The sequence below is a fragment of the Mercenaria mercenaria genome, chromosome 11 (genome assembly GCF_021730395.1).
Source record: "Mercenaria mercenaria strain notata chromosome 11, MADL_Memer_1, whole genome shotgun sequence".
Classification (NCBI taxonomy): domain Eukaryota; kingdom Metazoa; phylum Mollusca; class Bivalvia; order Venerida; family Veneridae; genus Mercenaria; species Mercenaria mercenaria.
Genome location: NC_069371.1, coordinates 67914224 through 67934757, shown reverse-complemented (window position 1 = coordinate 67934757; position 20534 = coordinate 67914224). Strand labels below are relative to the sequence as shown.

At 35.3% G+C, this 20534-nt stretch overlaps 3 protein-coding genes across 3 annotated transcripts; 2 read left to right on the top strand and 1 right to left on the bottom strand.

Annotated features, from left to right (window-relative positions):
- Window positions 1-1378: 1378 nt before the first annotated feature.
- Window positions 1379-7730, bottom strand: LOC128546642 (heat shock protein beta-6-like). Its single transcript, XM_053517646.1, has 2 exons — window positions 7459-7730; window positions 1379-1899 (listed from the first exon to the last, which is right to left on the bottom strand). Exons 1-2 carry the CDS (start codon window positions 7688-7690, stop codon window positions 1604-1606), a joined length of 528 nt encoding a protein of 175 aa, XP_053373621.1. The 5' UTR covers window positions 7691-7730; the 3' UTR covers window positions 1379-1603.
- Window positions 7731-11072: 3342 nt separating this feature from the next.
- Window positions 11073-14663, top strand: LOC128546813 (heat shock 70 kDa protein 12A-like). The gene is made up of 3 exons (XM_053518168.1): window positions 11073-11247; window positions 14221-14328; window positions 14508-14663. The coding sequence occupies exons 1-3, from the start codon at window positions 11140-11142 to the stop codon at window positions 14661-14663; spliced, it is 372 nt and encodes a 123-aa protein (XP_053374143.1). The 5' UTR covers window positions 11073-11139.
- Window positions 14664-15017: 354 nt separating this feature from the next.
- Window positions 15018-19876, top strand: LOC123531820 (heat shock 70 kDa protein 12B-like). The gene is made up of 5 exons (XM_053517645.1): window positions 15018-15202; window positions 15528-15687; window positions 16133-16720; window positions 17770-17832; window positions 18101-19876. Exons 1-5 carry the CDS (start codon window positions 15029-15031, stop codon window positions 18505-18507), a joined length of 1392 nt encoding a protein of 463 aa, XP_053373620.1. The 5' UTR covers window positions 15018-15028; the 3' UTR covers window positions 18508-19876.
- Window positions 19877-20534: the final 658 nt, after the last annotated feature.

Here is a 20534-nt window from a genome sequence, read left to right as displayed (position 1 = left end):
GGAACTTGAGTGCGATGCGCAAAGGACACCAAGGTGTTATAAAAATTATCACCCTGGGCTTATTCGAAAACGCGACAATCACATTAAAATTACTATATTTAGGGACTTTGAATTAGGTGTTTTACATGAGGTATAACAATGCTTATTATGTGCTATTAGATACATGAATTTTACGATTAAAAGTTTACCAAAAGTAGAGTTCTACAATAACGATATTCAAGTTCTTTTAAGGGTCGTCTTTTTGTCCTTTATAAGCTAAACACCACACAGACAGACTGCAACATTAAACAAGAGCTGTCCGTAAGACAGCCAAGCTCGACTATTCGAAATATTGTCCCAGAAGCAGGAAAATATTACCCAAAAAGGTTAAATATCAAAAGAGTTTTAAGTTCAAAAGGGGGAATAATTTGACCAAAATGCATATCAGTTATGGGACTTGCTGCTATCAGCTAGTTTTAAAACTCTGAAGGCACATGTGAAGCTTCAATTCAATATCTGCATTAGTTTTGGAGATAGAAACTCGCATGTAAAACTTTAACCAGAATTTTCAAAGTCCAAAAGGGAGCATAATTTGCCCAAAATACATGCCAGAGTTATGGGACTTGACCCAGTGAGGTTGGTAATTGATCTAGAAAAAGAAAAAATAAGTTTCAAATCTATATGCTTTTAGTAATTGCTGTATGCACTTGCACACAAAACTTTAACCAGGATTTTTTAAGTCCACAAAAGGGGAATAATTTGCTCAAAATACATGTTAGAGTTATGGGACTTGATCCAGTGAGGTTAGTAATTGATCTAGAAAAAGAAAAAATAAGTTTCAAATCTATATGCCTTTTAGTAATAGCTATATGTACTTGCACGCAAAACTTTAACCAGAATTTGCTAAGTCCAAAAGGGGGCATAATTTGGCAAAAATGAAAGTCAGAGTTATGGGACTTGATGCTATCAACTAGTTTTATAACCCCGAAGACACATGTGAAGTTTTAAATCAATATCTGCATTAGTTTTGGGATTGTAACTTGCATGTAAAACTTGAACCAAAATTTTCTAAGTCTAAAAGGGGGCATAATTTGCACAAAATACATGTCAGAGTTATGAGACTTGACCCAGTGATGTTGGTAATTGACCTAGAAAAAGAAAAAATAAGTTTCAAAGCTATATGCCTTTAATTGGTGGCTGTATGTACTTGCATGCAAAAACTTAACCAAGGTGTGACGCCGACGCCGACGCCAGGGTGAGTAGAATAGCTAGACTATTTTTCGAATAGTCGAGCTAAAACCTTGTAATTGCTCGTTTATTTGATAAACAACATTTTAATTTTCAGTAAACAACTTTTAAAATATAACTTTTACAGAACACATGTTGTTACAGATGTAAAGTCCGTAGGTTGATCAGACTTCCAGCAATTCCTTTAAACAAACTCTATATACAATGGAATTTTCTTTGTCTTTCCGTTTAATTTGTCTCTGAAATTAAACTTATGTGAAAGATTCAAAATATAACTCTGAATATTGATATCCTTACAAAGATTATCCCGAGAACGAATTTACAGTTTTTAGTACTGGACCAAGGACATTTATGTCACCAGAGTTAAACGGTCAGTTTATAATTGCTCAATAGGGATCACGTGCTCTTTTGGAGCTTCAACACTTGGTGGCGCAGGAGCCTCGATCTGGAGAACGCCATCTTTCGATAAATGCGATTTCAGATGGTTTGGATCGACGTTGTCTGGTAGGACGTATTCTCTACTGAATTCCCTGTGACTTTTCCCGTGTTCGGTCTCCTCTTCATGTTTTGCATGGACACAGAGACAGTTGTCCAATGTTTTCACCATAATTTCATTGGGATTGTACTTGCTACAGTTGAACCGCAGTGATAACTTCCGGTTTCCCTCTTGATCTGAAACGACAAGTGATTAATATGACGGCGAATCAGTCAGAATTTCAGTATAAACATTATAGAATAATCGTTTGCTACTAATAATTAAAATCACATAAAACTCTATAGCTATCTATTGTAGAACGAAGTCTACAAAGCTAAAGCTCCACAGAATCACAAGCAACGCTTATTAGAAATCGGCGTAATCAAGGTGCGTCAAAGACATGATTGCATACATAATGATGATTTAATGGCGAAAAGGTGAAACGAAAAAAAAAATTGCTTTGAGCACTTCACAGTACCTCAAAAAGCAAACCACTGACCCATATTATCGATTTTTCCGCCATTGGTGGCGGCGCAGATTGTCAATAAATATTGCCGCTACATTGTGAAATAGACTAGTTACTGTACTGGCAACATATTATGGTATATTATTTAGGACAATACATTATGTCGAGTCGGCGTGCATGTAGTTTATAAAACACACTTCGTTGTGTTGTCCTGGCATGCGCTCCAGTCCGACAAAAAAAATTTAAAAACGACACTTGTAACGAAACATAAAACGCGACATTCTGATTCATGCCGCAGCGCGTGCAATCCAGAAAACTCGTAGTGGCGGGATAGCCAAAATGAAATGAAATGTTCCGCGGTTTTCCGATGGATTGTGCGCAATTAATAAAAAATCATGTTGGCATCCCCACCAAGATGAAATGAATTGTTTTTGGCTCGCGATGGTGCATCTTGAATAATCTAAACAGGATAAACGAAAGTCGCTTTAAGAAGCTATTGAATTGTATAGACATCAGCTTATTGTTGACATGCATTTCGGTAAGTAGCGTAAGATAGGTAAATGTGTTTTCCTCCAGTTACCACATTTAGTTCGTTCTGTTTATTCAGTGCTGAAATTACTAATTAGACTTTATTACTAAAACTGGGTTCATGCAATCAGAAAGGATCAAATCATAACATGATTGTGCAGTTTGTGGTAAAATAAAAGATAATTATAGGTTATTAGCTTTGTATTGGGAAATATGCACGAGTTCTCAGCGGAAATATTGCGCAACATTAGGAGCGCAATATTCCTCCGCTGAAGAAGAGTGAATATTTCCCGATGCAAAGATAATAATCTTTTTATTACATACACATCTACACTGGGTGTACAAATATAATGTAAATATCATAAATTTGTTCAATAGCCTGAATAAGATTGACAATACTAGATAAAAATAATGCAAGAACAGACACTGAATTACGTCACGCACCCGATATTTAATTCAGGCGTCAGTATATAGAACAATATTGACGTCCGGGACCAGAGTAACTTAACGGGGAATAGAAACGTGTATGTAATAATCAACATTATTGTCTCAATGTTAATGAAACTCTGATATATCGACGATCTCTTTTTCGTAATTCTATCATAGCCTAATGTATGCCTCATTACCTGAAGGCCGCAGGTATATTGGAATGCAAAAAGTAGTATAGCACATGGGGACTGGGTGATTTCACGTGACTTTTTACCGATATGCGATAGGCTTATCGCATTTATGGAACGCCGTTTTTGCAATATAGCTAGCACTCTTTATGATATATAGAGAAATGTTTGTGACCGGAATTCCTCATTCATTATTTCATATAATTTATTCAATCTTTCAGCAATGATTAATATTGCTACCATGTTGTGCATAAGGGTTTTTATGTTAATTGCTCTTTAATTTCCTGGATCATTATGGCTATGTCAAGCAAGTCCATGTGAAGGCATGAATCACATTTATGAAAGCTAGTAAAGTATTTCAATAGTCAAGGAATGCGACCAGCTGAGCTATTTAAAAGTTATGTTATACATGAAAGGGAAATATAGTTATTTTTCCTCAAAACAATAACTTTCAGAATTAAGAAATACATAGTTCATATCTACTTGTAAATCATGTAGAATGGAGTAATATTTCTTCCATTAAAGCGTAATGGAATAATAAAAAACATAAAACAAGTACGTTATTCACCCATAAGTTACTATAAAGAAATTCTGGTCTGTATAACTTCTGGCCGCAGGAAATCTTTCGACTTGCTTCCATCTAATATATGACATTACAATATGAAAACTGTACAATCAAAGTGTCAAAAACGAGTCCGCTCATCTATCTCCAAGACGTAGGTTAGTTATACGTGTAGAACAACTGTTGTAAACATTAGGAGCCAGGTCATTTTCATTTTGATTTGTAGCGATTACTGCAATAATTATTAGTGCAAAAGAAAAATATTTGGATATTAGCTTCAATCTGCTTAATTTTGACTGATATCAGCGGTGACTTGGAGCCGGATATTAAAATAAACAGAAATTACCAACAACCGCGCCGACAGCAGCTGTTTCTTCTGTGAATGATGATAAAGTTCCCGAGGTAAAGTCCGAGCAAGTCTCTGAGATGCCGGAAATGGATCAAACACTGAGTTGTGCCACGTAACGATTATATGAATGATGCGTTAGTGATTTATGTGTAAAGAATCTAGTCATTATTACAAAAAATAATTTCAAACACTTTGCAGGTTACAGTTTATTAGTACTCATTTACCAAATTGAATTAGTCGCGCGGCAGTGCCGCGCTAGACTAAATTAATTTGATAATTACTTATTAATTAACACTAACCTTTACGAAAAGTGGATTCAAAACTGCAGTAATAACATATAAACTGGTCCGTGACTGTTACGAGAACGAAAAAAATTATAACTGTTACTTTTTAACTGTTGGTTATCATATAACACAAAGTCAAATTATTGAAATATATGAATGAAAAGAAGTTTTGAATAGGCGTACAGTTTTTCGACTAAGCGTTCAGTCCGGATTTTAGAAACTGCGATTAGTGGGCCAGTAATGTATCGACTAGTGGGACAGTGTAATCGGCATATATGTCTAAGAAAAACACATTTTCCTAAAAACACATTCGTTAAAATAGAGCCATGCTATTATTTATCGATGCGTAAGATATTTATCTACGAAGTAGCAAAGATTTCAATTCTTTGCAAAAACTCAAGATACATGCATTTCAAAGAATTGATAGTTTTATTACAAAATCCAAAGTGCTATAAAAATAAATAGATTGGCAACTTGAAAGGCATATAGAGCAAATCTCGCCAAACTCCCGTGACAAAAAATCGGGATCTCGTTTACCGGAAGTTGCGCTTTCTCCACGCGCCATTTTGTATCAAAAGCAATTATTCATCGGTAAAATAATTATCACCGTATGACCACGCTTCTTTCGATGGCATAAAAAAACGTGTACTTCGTGTCTTAAGACCATTTCAAATTAAACTGATTTTGTTTTAAAAGCTAACATATATTTTAAATGTAGTTTTAAAGGTACAAATTGTAACTCCATGCTCGCCGATGTTTGTTTTTAGTAAGATAACGCCGAATCACGCTCTGACACGAGCTCACGCGAGATTACAGCCAGTTGCCATTCTGTGTATTTTATACTTCTTTGTTCCCGCCAAGCTCTGTTTTCGCGATTCATCTACATATTTTTTATGCCTAATTATACTGACGTTTGTTTGGTAGAAGTTTATCAAGTTTATTTTTCACAGGTAATCATATAAGTATAATAATTGTGGAAATCCTTCCGCATGGTTACTTGTTTACATTTTCACTTGCGGGGCTTCCGTTTTTATTGCGCATGCGCAACAAAGTCCTGTCTGGAGTGTTTTAAAATTAAGGTTACATGTCTTTACTTCACAACTGGCGGACGTTACACACACTTTCAACAAGAAAACTTATTTTCTTTGTGACAACATTGAGCAATACTAATTAATAAGCCAAAATATTTCATAATTTGTTCCATTCGCCAGTTATTGTCCATGACTTAAACATAATTATTCTATTTTCTGTCGTCGCAGTTTTCCGTGTGGCTGGGACAAATAAATTTGACGCAAACGTTCGATCTTTTTACAGTTATATGAAATATCATTTGTCATTTTCATAATTCCAGCTCATATGGGCAGTTCCCGATAAATATATTCATGAAAAAATGGTGTCCGGGCATTACTATCGATATTGTTAAAATTTGACGTTCTACATACTCCTTTTTTATGTACAGTGTATAGACTCTGTACGCCCAACCGGAAGTCGCCAAAAACTAGGCGTTCAGAAATCAAAACACAAATTTTTGCTGTCGTGGATGGCTTGGATTTTCATTGTTTACTTCGTTAATATCGCATAAAGTAAGTGTACTTTTAATCTACGTATTGTTTAAGAGCTACTGTTTACGTAGATACCAAACACGCCTATTAAAACTCTTAATATACTTCATTTCAAGTCAAAACACGTGTGGGTATTTGTTCGATTTTGCAAAGAAGTATAAAATACACAGAATGGCAACTGGCTGTAATCTCGCGTGAGCTCGTGTCAGAGCGTGATTCGGCGTTATCTTACTAAAAACAAACATCGGCGAGCATGGAGTTACAATTTGTACCTTTAAAACTACATTTAAAATATATGTTAGCTTTTAAAACAAAATCAGTTTAATTTGAAATGGTCTTAAGACACGAAGTACACGTTTTTTTATGCCATCGAAAGAAGCGTGGTCATACGGTGATAATTATTTTACCGATGAATAATTGCTTTTGATACAAAATGGCGCGTGGAGAAAGCGCAACTTCCGGTAAACGAGATCTCGATTTTTTGTCACGGGAGGTTGGCGAGATTTGCTCTATATGCCTTTCAAGTTGCCAATCTATTTATTTTTATAGCTCTTTGACGGGAACGTGTCCGGGGACTACTTCTGTCCGGGGACTACATACATGCCAGTAGTCTCTACACTTTTTCGCTGTTTTAATATTTATTACTTTTCTGAATAATGTTTTTTTATTTTATTAGATTTGTTGTTATTTCCTTTTTGCCATTAAATGAGCATTATGCTTGCAGTCATGTCTGTAAGACTAAAGTACCGCCATTACGCCGATTTTAAATCTACTAAATAGTCGTGTGACTGGATGAACCGTTAGGGCAGGTAACTTGAGTCACGAATTGGGACTTAGAGCTCAATTAAGCCGATTTTAAATAACCTGTGCTTGTCTTAACGTGACTCTGATCACGGACTAGATCTAGATCTAGTTAAATAAATTCAGCTCAGAAACTCTATGAAACAGCGCCAGTTAGGTTATGGTCAGTGGTCTGAGTGGAGAGCCTAGAGGGCCTCCATGGCCGGTTGGTTAAAGGTCCCTGACTTGAAATCACTTGCCACTCATCGATGTTGGTTCGAGCCTCACTCGGGGCGTTGAATTCTTCATTTGAGGAAGCCTTCCAGCTGGTTTACGAATGGAAGGTCGATGTTTCTACCCAGTGCCCGCTCGTGATGAAATAAAAGATGTACACGGAGGGGCACCTTGGGTCTTCCTCCACCATTAAAGCTGGAATGTCGCCATAGGACCTATCATGTGTCGGTGCGACGTTAAATCCAACCGTCAGTCGGTCAGTGGCGATAGGGCCTACTCAGTCATGGATGGGGACCAACCATCTAGAATCTATGATCCTATCTCTACCAGTCTAACAGTCTTATGCAGGTTTTAGGAGAAGAACAAGAACCAACCTGTGATAAAAGGGATGTCAATACTCAGCTCTGCATCATCACTGTCTAGAACGTGAAGATTGTCTCTGATCCTTTCTAGCTCCTTGTCAAACCTCTGCGCGGAATCCTCAAATTCCATCAACCGCCAGTCATCATCGAAGCGATGGAGCCATTCCGAAAATAAATCTCTCTGCCGATCAAAGAAGTCAAACTCTCTTCGAAATGTTGGCACTAAATTCCAATCTTGAGACATTTTTACTTTTAACTGAATTCTCTGGAAAGCATCCCTTAGATAACGCAGTTACCGATTATGACGTCATACTTCTAATGACGTCATCAAACAACAGCTATAGTATGGAAGGCCAAAGTAGGCCAACTAGGCATATTTAATATTTCAAAATTATAATATATCAATATATCTTCTGCGAAAATACGTCGTATAATTCACAAATAGATACAAAATAGAGCTAACAGAAATCAAAATTCAATTGCATTAGACTAGAGATAGACTTTGTAGATTCCGTATCTATAGAGGCTAGATTTAATGCTTTTAAACTTATACTAGTTGCATTTTTCACTTACATGTTTTATCGTTAGATAATAATTTTATATTAGATCTAGTTATCTATGTATCTAATTGCTTCATCAAATGAATAATACCCGACTAAATATTATATCTATAAATGGGGAAATTAGGGTAACTGAACCACTTAAGAACTACGAAGCATGTATCTTGCAAACAAATGGCAGCATCTCTCAAGTGTTATTATTTCAGTTGTTGGATACATGTTAATATATCACATTTCGGGCAAAATTACCCGAAACGCTACTTTGATGTTTTCGGAAAACTTGATTTGATGAATTGCCCAAAATGGCTCAGTTACCCAACATAGTTATGGTAACTGAGCCGCCTTTATCATGTGTACTATGATGAATGATAATAAACTAATTGCATTCACTTAAATACAATTTGTCGCACATCTTACAAACTGGCATGGCCCATGTGTGTGTGTTTTTTTGTTGTTGTTTTTTTTGCGCAAGCGCTTATGTGCATTTTCTTATTTTGCGTAGGACTGCGTCATCTTCTTTATGCATAATATGGAAACACATGACAAAGTGTACTTTTTGGCCTACAGTGCTACAATCATTCGAAGTGTATACATTTTTTTCAAAATAGTGTTTTTTTCTTTTATTTTGATATCCCAGTGTGTGCCTTTTTCGTATCATATAAGCTGTTCACATTTTGAAGAGTGCACCCAAATATCGTTCAATCCGTTTAAACCAAGCAACACGAGCTGTGTGCAAATTTGGTCAAAATTGAACAAGGCAGTCTGAAAAACAGTTTTTCCCCCGCCGCTGTTATGGATAGTAAAAGGGTTGATGGTAATAGGAGGAATCATTAAACATTTCAGATGTGACTTTGACCTTGAGCTAGCATGGTAGACTTTAAAGTACCCTGTCTTGATAAGGGGAATATTACGTCCAAATTATATTAAAATCCTTTAAAGTATTTAGGAAATACAAAGCGGACATAAAATGGAAGGCTCAAACCTTTGATTTTGAGTTGTGACCTTGAATCAATATGGCTGATTCCTAAGTTCTGCAAAATGTCTTGATTAGGTGATCATTTTACCCAAGTTTCATGAAAATCCTTCAAGGGATTTAGGAGATACAGGGCGGACACAAATTGGCAGGCTCAAACCTTTGACCTTGAGTTTTGACCTTGGCCCGACATGTCAGACTCATAAATTATGCACATCGTCTTGATGTTGTGATCATTTGATCCAAATTTTATAAAAATCCTTTAAGGGGTTACGAGATACAGAGAAGCACAAACTGTTACAGACGGTCGCAAGACGGAAGAACGAACAGAGACCATTCTTATAACCCACTACCACTCGTGACGGGGTATCAATGAATATTTACGCATTGATGTAATAATTGTGACCACAGAACAGTGAATTGTTGTTTGATAATTTAGTGGGCGTCCGGGTAAATTCGGACATCGGCATAATTCGTACAGTTTTAAAGTCAAATCTTTAATCGTATGTCCTCACATACGATAAGGCTAATTTATGTCTATGTTGTGAAATTGATGTCTCCGTGAAAATACAATCAAGTTATCAAACATCTTGATATCGGATATAACGTAACAACTGAAGTAATGACGTAGTACTCATTCTTTCTGCCAACAACAAAGATATATTTGAAGACGGGAATTTTTCGAAGAAGATCCAATTCATGTACATGTATCTTGCATAATATCATAATATTGCTCTTAACTTTGTATTCAGAATGGAAGATAAATATGTTAAAAACACAATAATATCTGTTGTTTTCCCCAAAACTCAAAGGATTGTCTAAAATAAGGCAAAAGTATAAGTGTCCGAGTTAAAAAGACCTGTTTTCTTATAGTAGGAAAAGTTCGAACATGCAGTTTTATGGGCCAGTGCAGACTCCCTGTACTATGTTGCTTTCTATTTTGACTAAAACAGTAACAGTCAAACCTGTGTTAAAGACCACCTCTGAACAGAGACCACCTGCCTCTAAAGACCGCATATTTTGTTTCCCATTTTAACATTTTCATTGTATTTCAACGAGTGAATATTGGCCACCTCCTAATAAAGACTCTCCCGAGGGTGGTCTTTATAGACAGGTTTGGCTGCATAGGAATAATGATGAATATCTATATTTTTCAGATGTTTGAACTTTCCTGTTTTTAAAAAACAATTTTAGTGTCCGAATTATTCCTACGTATTTTATTATGTCCGAATCATTCCTACATTGTGTCCGAATTTTCCTACCTCGGCCGAGTTATGCCGACTGAGGGCAGGGCCAATGAAATCGATTGTGTGACAACATTTTCAGATTACAAACCTAAATATGATTAGATATCGCATCTGTAGATATTCTTTTTCCTTACTACTTGGGTTTGTTAAGCAGCGAATCAAAATTAACTTCACAACAACCTGTCAAACTCGAACTGTCAAAAATCGTTCGAATTTACCCGGACGGCCCCTACTGTTTCCAGCCTTCTTTGTTTAACAGGAAAATGAATCGGATCGTGTTAGGATAAACAAAGAAGGCAGAAAACATTGAATTATTATACAACAAATCACTGTTTTGACATCACAATTATTACGTCATGGCGTCAAACGGCATAGCGGCGCGCTGAAAGAGAAACCGATTGGAAACGGACAAGTACTTAATGAATGTCATCAAGGGTGTATTTGAAAATCCTTGGTAACGTGTTAGAATCGAAATAATATATCTCATTTAGTGATTTTTTTCTTGAATAAGTCATTGTTTGTCGTTCAGATGCGTATTATTATATCACTCGGGCTGCGCCCTCGTGATATAATTCCTTCGCATCTGAACTCCAAACAATGATTTATTCAACGACAAATCGCTGGATGAGATATATTATTTCCTAAACACATTAAATATCTATAGACATTAATGTGGTCCTTTTTAACACGCAGTTGTACATAATAACACTGATAGCTCAGCAATTAAAATCGGGTCGACCAAAATACCGGTATTGCTAACAACACATTACTGATCTTGCACATACTCATTGAATATATCACCTACCCTAGTGTAGATTTTAAAATCCGGAAGTAAATCGATTTGATAATAAGAAAAAGAAAATGTTTACGGATATTTTTTGCTTTTAGATAGCTTCTATTCTGTATTTTCATTATGAGTGGATATAAGACAAAGTTGATTGTTGCTGCGATTGATTTCGGAACAACATATTCTGGTTACGCGCATTCTCTTAAAGTTGAATATCAAAAGGATCCGCTAAAGGTTGGACTTTAAAGTGTCATTTAAAAAAGCATAGGTAATAGTTATAGTATGTGTGAGAGTGTGTTACCAGGATATATCAGAGCTAGGGGTACATCGAGGATATTTTTCTCTGCACATGTCGTCGAGGCCGGTAGGCCGAGACAGATATGTGAAGAGAAAAATAACGAGATGTACCCCTAGCTCTGATATATCCTGGTAACACACGAGCATTACATATTATAACTGTTTTATCGCATAGTTTATCATTAAAATTTATATATTATTTTCATTTAAATTTGTTTATTATTATTTTTACTATTTTGATTCCCTTTCTGCGCCTCGCTGACTGAAACACTAAAACTTCTGTTTTAGAAAATGTGTTCCCCAGATAAAAGTACCCAACAAATTTCTGCATTGGTTTTAAATCTTTGCATTTCATTGGCCAGACATATTGTAAAACTTGTTGTTTTGTTTGTAAAAAAAATCAAAGAAAAAGAAACATTTGAGAAATCTCAGAATTTCATATATTTCATGTATTTCTGAATTTGGCAATAACTATCAAGTTTTTGAAATATTCTAGTTTATTTATTCTTTTACTTTATAAATGTAGGTGTTTGTGACAATTCTTTCTCTGTGAACTGTAAATTGGAGCTAAAATCATCTTTTCTTTGAAAGGAAAAAATTATACTCCCTTGATAGGACCTCAATAGAGAAAAAGTGTTCCGATATATATCGGAACAGTTTTACTGTGCTGATATATATCGGAACACTTTTTTTTCTTATGAAACTCCATAGAGATTTCCATGTTGATATATATCGCAACAGTTTTGTAAGATATCAGCACAGTTTTGTAGCAATAATGTGTGTTACTATGTATAACATGCTGCAAAGATCAAAGGAAAATTGCCGCACTATGCGATAAGCTTAGATACAGGGTGTGGTGTGGTCAGCCATATGCTATATGCTTTGTCCTGCCCTCCTCCAAACTCTTGACCCTCTGAACAATTTTATAGAGCATGTATAGTGCATATTTTCTGACCTGGCCGAGATATTTATAGAAAGGTCATCAATGGGCCATTTAGTTTAGGGTAATCGGCTACATCATTATATTTGGTTTCATTCTGTATGAATAAATCTGATATGCACCAAGTTACAGATTGATTTTAATGGTACAGCCTATGCTGAAAATATGTCCGCCAGGTCAGAAAATATGCACTTTTTTATAGATGCATTGATTTGATATGAGTACTACTGTCAACGAGGGCAAGAAAGTTTATTTGATTATTTATTTTTGTTGTCCAAATATATTAAGAGAAAATATGGGGTATGTGTAGTTGGCCGCCCCTACCTATATCCCCCGATTGCGATCCCGGACCACCTCGGTAGCTTAGTGGTACAGCGCCCGCTTTAAATGTGGGAGATCATGGGCTCGATACCTGGCCGCGTCATACCAAAGACGTTAAATAGTACTAGTAGCTGCTTCACAAGGCGCTCAATATTAAGAGGATAATACTAGGACTGGTCAGACTGGTGGCAGTATAATGTGATTGGGTGGGTATATCAGGTCAAGTGTCTACGGTGTGATATTCCATTGAGGCATCACGATAAAGTTTAACATTGTGCTCACTGCTATATATACACCGTCTTATGATTGAAAAATTGTTGAAAAAGACGTTAAATCCTAACACACACACATACATTCCCTCCCCCCTATCTCGACACTGAGGCCGCTCCCACGCAAATGAAAGAACATCAAAGTTTATGTTTATTATATTCTACATTAAGTCAATGTTTTATTAATAGTTTAAAGAAACATATCAATTTATCTACGAATATAAACTCATTCAGAATGATTTAGGTGCATTTCATGTATTAATATAAACTCATTTCTATTCCCCTTTAATTACACTGGTATCAGAAAGGTCAATAATTTTCCATACACTGACGTCTGAATTTCATATCGGGTGCCTGACGTAATACAGTGTGTGTTGTTGCACTATTTTTTCCTTTTAGTTCAGTATTGTCAATCCTATTCAGATTATTGAACAAATATTTGGTATTTACATTATATTCATACGTGTACATGCGTATGCAATAAAAACGTTATTACCTTTGCATCGGGAAATATGCACTCGTTCTTCAGCGGAAGAATATTGCGCTCCTAAAGTCGCACAATATTTCCACTGAAGAACTCGTGCATATTTATAGGTTATTAGCTTTGTATCGAGAAATATGCACGAGTTCATCAGCGAAAATATTGCGCGACTTTAGGAGCGCAATATTCTTCCGCTGAAGAGCGAGTGCATATTTCCCGATGCAAAGATAATAACCTTTTTATTATATACTCATCTACACGTATAAATATAATGTAAGTACTATAAATTTGTTCAGCAGCCTGAATAGGATTGACAATACTGAACTAAATAAAAGAAAATGGTACAACAGCACACACTAAATTACGTCACGCACCCGATATGAAATTCAGGCGTCAGTATATGGAAAAATATTGACGTTTCCAGTACCAGAGAAACTTAACTGGGAATAGAAATGAGTATGCAATACATTCCCGATACAAAGGTAATAACCTATAATTATATATAATATTATCAAAAAACAATTGTTTTTTAAAAAATCTTAAGATATGTACGAAAACCATTGATGACTATCATTTAACAAAAAATTTATGCACTGTTAATCTTTATTGACCAAATGAAGTAAAAGTAGTCATAATCTTACACCATTTATAAACATTGACTCTGTCATCAGACAGCAAGACAGCAAAGAAACCTTTTTGGTGTTTAAACATTGAATTATAGTTGTAGTTTTTATAATGTATATGAATAGATTGACATGCACACAACAATATTCACCACTTTATTATTAAATTGGACAACTGAGTATATCTTTATTAGATTAAATAGGCAGTAAAATTGCTATTGCTCAGACACTTTAAGTTTCATATATCATTTACTTTGTATTCTTTTTTATTTTCAGATTTATACTAATCAGGACTGGACAGATGGCTCCGGACTTATCACACTTAAGGCTCCTACCGTAGTACTGTTTGATCCGAAGGGGAATTTTAACTCATTCGGATATGAAGTGAGAAATGCTAATTTTAAATTACTTGGTATTTAACTTATTAGCTCGACACTTAAGTTGCACAACCGGTAATAAATACGATGTTAAAATAGAAATGTTAATGTAAATGGAGTGATGTTAACTATGAATAGAAACAGCATGACAGTTGCTTTTATTGATTTCATATTGATATTATTCAGGCAGAAACAAAGTATGCAAAGCTGTCTGAAGACGGAAATCATCACGGCTGGAAGTATTTCAGACGTTTCAAAATGATATTGCACGAAAGAGTGGTGAGGTTTATAGCTTTAGTGCAAATAATTATGTGTAAAATTGTTCATAAAAAACATTTCTAAAACTCCATATGTATAACCAGAAAAGCAAACTTTATATTAAAAAACATCTGATGTGGGACTGTTTTGAAATATGTCAACAGCAGTAACAGTGAGAATGTTTTACTGAGTACTAGCATAACATTTCTCGTCTCGTCACAAGATGAGAACCTGGTATGATGGTGTCTTAAGAACATTGCACCGTATTATTTGGATATAAATCGCACATACACACGTACATGCACGTACATGAATATGTATAGTCATATGATGCAAGAAGTTTCAAGGTTACAAATATCAAAGGAATAAAGTTTAGTATTTAAATGCTTTCTTCTTCTTATCAGAATCTTCGCCGTGACATGATGATCAAAGATGACCAGAAACAAAGAATGCCAGCAATAAATGTCTTCTCGGCAGCAATCGAGTATTTAAAGGACCATCTCATGAAGAGATTGAAAGACAGAATAAGAGACTTACATGAAACAGATATACACTGGGTTCTTACAGTGCCAGCTATATGGCATGATGGCGCGAAACAATTTATGAAAGAGGCCGCAGACAAGGTAATTTGCTACTTTTTTGTTATGAACGGTGTAGCAATTATACTTGTACGTGCAATGAGTCCCATTATTACATTTCCTTGGTGTCACAATGTTGACTTTATTTGGCTATGTTTTACACACTTGTTTATACAAATTATGGTTCAACATGGTGAAAATCGGCTTGAGTTATTCATTTTTACATGCGTTTATTGCTGGATTGTTCTTGGGGAATTTTCTTTTATAAAACGGGCATTTTTTTTCTTCCAATGTCCGTTGGTTAAAACTTACGTTCATAACTTTTCTTAGTCAGACCGCACTTTTGAATGAAAAATCTCTCCACATACAGGCCGGTATTCCCGAGGACCAACTAACTTTGGCGTTAGAACCGGAAGCTGCTGCCATTTACTGCAAAGAATTAGTCGTATCGAAAGCGAAAGAGCAAGGGAAGGAAGCACAGTTACAATCATTTAGTCCTGGTGCACAGTTCATGGTCTTAGATTTAGGAGGTGGGTGTTGCTGAACAGAAATGTTGTTTTTTGTTTCTAAAGCTAAAAGGCCGGTTTAAAACTAATCGTATCATCTCTTTACATGTTTTTGGTTATAATTAAATCTATTAAATACATATGTGCTTATCTTTTATTCGAGTGTATTAACGACTAAGTTACCAAAAGAGCCATATCATGAAACATTTTGTTTTCAAAAGCTCGTATCTATAAGAGATTGTTCACATTCGAGGAGGTGTTATTTTCGAAACAATTTGCGAGCTGACTCATGTTATTAAGGAACAGCATCTTTACCAGTCTAATTAGTTAAAACAAAGGGACGTACGTTTTAATTTAGTTGATACATAAAAAAAACAAAATAATACCAGGCATGGATTGTCATTGGCATAACGCAATACTAGTACGGTAAAATATCATTTTATTACTTCTGATACATCTGTTGTTGTAGGTGGCACTGTTGACATAACTGTACATGAGGTACAGACAGATGGTACCCTTAAGGAACTACATCCTCCAAGTGGTGGTCCTTGGGGAGGTACAGTAGTAGACAAGGGAATTGACGAGTTTCTAGACGAATTGTTTGGACCAGCTGTAATGAGGGAATTTAGAGACGAGTGTAAGACAGACGACCTTGACCTACAGAGAACAGTTGAGCTAAAGAAGAGAACATACAAAGACGAGGATGACAAGGTGAACCTTAAATTACCGATAGCTCTTTACGAATTCTATGAAGAAAAGACAGATGAAAGTTTTGCAGCATCATTACCAAGGAGCAATTTTTCCACATCTGTAAAAAAGAGAAGGGATAGGTTACATATTGATAATGAAATATTTTTGAGAATGTTCAAAATGTCAAAGGACAATCTGGTTACCTTCGTGGAAAATCTGTTACGGAAACCAGAGCTTAGAAACGTAAAAACTTTGATGATGGTGGGTGGATTTTCTGAAGCTGATATAATGAAGAATGCTGTAAAATCTGCATTTCCCAACAGGCAGGTTATCGTTCCTGAACAAGCGGGACTAGCAGTGGTAAAAGGTACTAAATATACGTTGTTGTTTTAAAAAACAAAACTGTTTGTATCACACAATCTTTAATAACTAGGGTAAAAGGAATTAGAATAAGCGCGAAAGCTTTGAATTAATTTCTGTTTTACGCAAAACAAAAGGTTGTAATGTTTTGGAGAGAATTTGTCCGCTATCAGTGTTATAAGTTTATTTCTGAAAATCGAAGAATTCTCATTGTAATTCTTAGAACATCCAAAAGAAGTTAATGCGCTACATGAAGTAGTGCAGACTGTGGTTTCAACGCCACTGCGCATGCAAGCTCACAATTTAGATGTCAATGATAAAGTAGCCCATGGTTACATCATTGACTGTTTTCAAAATGACTATTTAGACTACATGAATTCATTATTTTTATGACGTCGAACAGAGTTTTAAACTTAGATCTGAACTATATGTATTAAAGCTTTTTGACTAATTTATGTTTATCTCATAGCAAACCTTATTGATTATTAAAAACTTCGGCTTCGGAACTGTTACAAATAGATGATAAATGCATATCTACAAGTGCAATGTTCATAAAGCGGACGTTTAGTGTGAGTTAATTTTTAGAATTTCTTTTGTATCTCAGACGTTTTTAAAGTTGGTTTGTTTCTGTTCTTGAGATAAAAAGTGTCCTCAGAATCGTTTTATTGAATTGTATTTTGTACCATGGGCTTTACAATTGTTTAAAGACAAATTGTTAATGAACTTCCACCGGGTAAAATTTTAGCATACTATAATAGGCCTATAACAGTAAAAATTCTACACAACCCTGCCCCATCCAGACCTCTCAGTGCTTCAGTTTATACATTTAATTCATGTTTCTAACTTAATAACAAAATTCAATCAATTTGAAATCCAGAATATTGTTTAACAGTAAATAATAAATGCATCCAAATATAAATGGAGTTTTCTCTGTTTACGAGACTATATTTTCTGTTTTATGATCGTAATGATTACATAACTCACAGGCTGCATGAGTGCTCGTTCTCAACAAATACAGTAGCAATGCAACTGAAAACTGCGGTTTATATTTTGCAGGCGCTGTAATGTACGGACACAATACAGACTCTATCAGCTCAAGAAAACTACCTTACACATATGGTATATTTCTTTCTCAAAGTTTAAAACAAATTAAAAAATCTATTCTGTATGACTTCCTAACAAAAAGAAAGGCTGTTAATATTCTGTACAATGTAGTTATTGTATATACCAAGGGTAAATTGATTTCCGCCGCTTCCGAATTTGTAGAGATATTGTTTATTACATTGTGAATTCCATTACTACTGAAAAAATAAGTTTTTACAATTTCAAAAATAGTTAATCTTGGAACCATAAACTACTTCGACATTTTCTCATTTTCATATCATAGGTATAAGTACAGCTGTACCATTTGATGAAAGCCGGCATCCTAGCTCGAAGAAAGTCTTTCGCGATGGAATGTACAAGTGCGAGGATGTCTTCAATGTATTTATTGAAGCCGGAACCACAGTTGTACCACATAAAACAAGTATAGAGTATTCGTTCTGCGTGCCATTCATAGATACTTCAAGAGCAACAGTGGAGGTGTACAGAACACAGTCGGAGAATCCAATATATATATCAGATGATGGATGCTATCGAGTTGGAGAGATATCAATTTCTCTTCGTGAGAGACCAAGGGAAGACAAACAACTGTTGGATGTAGTGATGATGTTTGGCGATACTGAACTACATGTGACTGCAAAAGAACATGGAACAAACAATAAAGCGTCCGCAAAATTCAATTTTCTTAGATAGAATTACATGGATGTAAACCAACACTTTTGATTAAAACAAATAATGTGCTATTGATAGTACATGCATAAAGGCCAGGAAAGTAACAGCACACAGTTGTTCTAGTCAAATGTAAAGTGTTCAATGCCAGTTTTCTGCACATTTCTATTTATAGTCTAATTGTTCCAAATTTCTGTATCAGAACTACTTTTTCCCTGAAGTACTTAACAACGTCCTTGCATGGATGATAGCACCACCGTCCGTTAAAGAGGTATTCTTAAGTTATCCTAATATAGATCAGTGGTTTTTGGCTTCGATGTGAAATAACCAAGACGTTCGGCCACTATGAGATTTATTACAATACCGTATAGCGGGTTACTTCAGCGGGTTTTTTTATTTCTGCTTAATCTGCGGGTCGAGGCTGTCACTCAGAAATAAATTCCGCACATTGAAACAATCAGCAGATTTTTTCGACGCAGAAACAAACTTTAATATTTCGCTTGATATAATGACCCGTTATCTTTATCTCACGAGTTCTTCCTCTACTGTCAAGTTATTCACAGCGTATCAGTTGTGGTTGACTGTTTTTGTTACTGAATCAATTCATTGTCCACGAATGAATGGTAACCGTTTCGGGCGTGTAATCTTTACAAGTGTATACCACAAAACACTCTTGGTTTTTGAAAAGTTAAACAAACTAATGTGTGTTGTTAATGTTGTAACTGAACGGACTGTGAAGGGGCTTTGTACTAGATTTTGCATATGTATATATTTGTAAAAAATCGTAAATTTTTCCATCAGCAGTGTTACATTTTATGAAAATGTCTTTAAAAATGATTACCGGTTCTAGACCTACAGTTTTTATTTTTAACTCTGATTTTTATCATGCACGGTAATGAAAAGAATTAAGATTTAAACATAAATCAGCTGCGCCGACTTCACTGTTCTAGATTCCGACCTAGATAATGCCACAAAGACATAGCTGACAAGAACGATATGCATTTGAGTCGTTGATTATGACTGAGTAAATGCGGTATCTGTTTCCCATGCACAGAATTTACTTCCGGTGTATGCAAACCGCAAAAATTAGTTAGTTCTTCTGGTCGGAGAAATAAAAAGCGCAAAAATAAACTAGGCCCATTTTAGGACAAAACCGCAGATTTTTTTTGTCGGCAGAATTAACCCGCTTTACGGTATATCCAGTATATCTGAGCACGAATATATCAACAATATCAAATCATTAGCAGCGCGTTCTTAATTACTGCTCATATATATAAATATGTAAACATATTTTAATTAGAATTTATGTAATCGGATTTATCTAATTGGATTTATTCATTCGATAGTGGATTTTATTCAATAAAACGATTGGATGTGCAATAAAATAGATTGCTTTTACGTGTTAAATAGTGTATATTTTTAGTGAACACAATCTCACAACATAATGTGCTTTATAAAGTATAATAGAGACCAATTATTGAAATTGGAAAACATACCCAGAAGGTTTTCACGACCAGACAAAGAAACATTGAAAATTCTAAAGGATTATGATATTTTGATTTACAGATCTGCCAGAGGTTGTAATAATTGGGATATCAATCACGGGATTAGACTGGACAATATTAAAACATTACCTGAGGCAATTTCAACTGTAATATCAACAGATAGACCAAAGCATAAGAAAAAAATCAACAAAGAAGTGCTAGATTCGAAAAGAACAATAAATTTATCCCACATAAAATATGAAACTCAAACAATAGTTAAAGGCCAGAAAAATATAAAAAATTGTTGCATTAACCCAACATCCTTGAAAAACAAAACGACAGCCTTCTGTGACCTTATTGTCTCGAATATGATCTAGATCTAATTACTGTGACTGAGACATGGTTAGGCACCTCCATCGATAAAGCATGTCTAGGTGAACTGTTACCTGATGGGTACAAAATCAAGCATGTGCCACGCCCTGGTAGTAGGCGTGGAGGTTTATAGATCGGTGATAGATGTAAAAGTGATCTCTTCAACTAGTGACAATACTTTTTCAACATTTGAAC

Bases quoted from the DNA above. Each gene is read 5' to 3' on its own strand.
- LOC123531820 (XM_053517645.1), top strand. From the start codon at position 15,029: ATGCCAGCAATAAATGTCTTCTCGGCAGCAATCGAGTATTTAAAGGAC. The intron at 15,203-15,527 runs GTAATTTGCTAC...CTCCACATACAG, and splicing joins TGAAAGAGGCCGCAGACAAG to GCCGGTATTCCCGAGGACCA. The intron at 17,833-18,100 runs GTATATTTCTTT...TTCATATCATAG, and splicing joins AAAACTACCTTACACATATG to GTATAAGTACAGCTGTACCA.
- LOC128546642 (XM_053517646.1), bottom strand. From the start codon at position 7,690: ATGTCTCAAGATTGGAATTTAGTGCCAACATTTCGAAGAGAGTTTGAC. The intron at 1,900-7,458 runs GTTGGTTCTTGT...TTGTCGTTTCAG, and splicing joins TGACATCCCTTTTATCACAG to ATCAAGAGGGAAACCGGAAG.
- LOC128546813 (XM_053518168.1), top strand. From the start codon at position 11,140: ATGAGTGGATATAAGACAAAGTTGATTGTTGCTGCGATTGATTTCGGA. The intron at 11,248-14,220 runs GTTGGACTTTAA...TTTTATTTTCAG, and splicing joins ATCAAAAGGATCCGCTAAAG to ATTTATACTAATCAGGACTG. The intron at 14,329-14,507 runs GTGAGAAATGCT...GATATTATTCAG, and splicing joins TTAACTCATTCGGATATGAA to GCAGAAACAAAGTATGCAAA.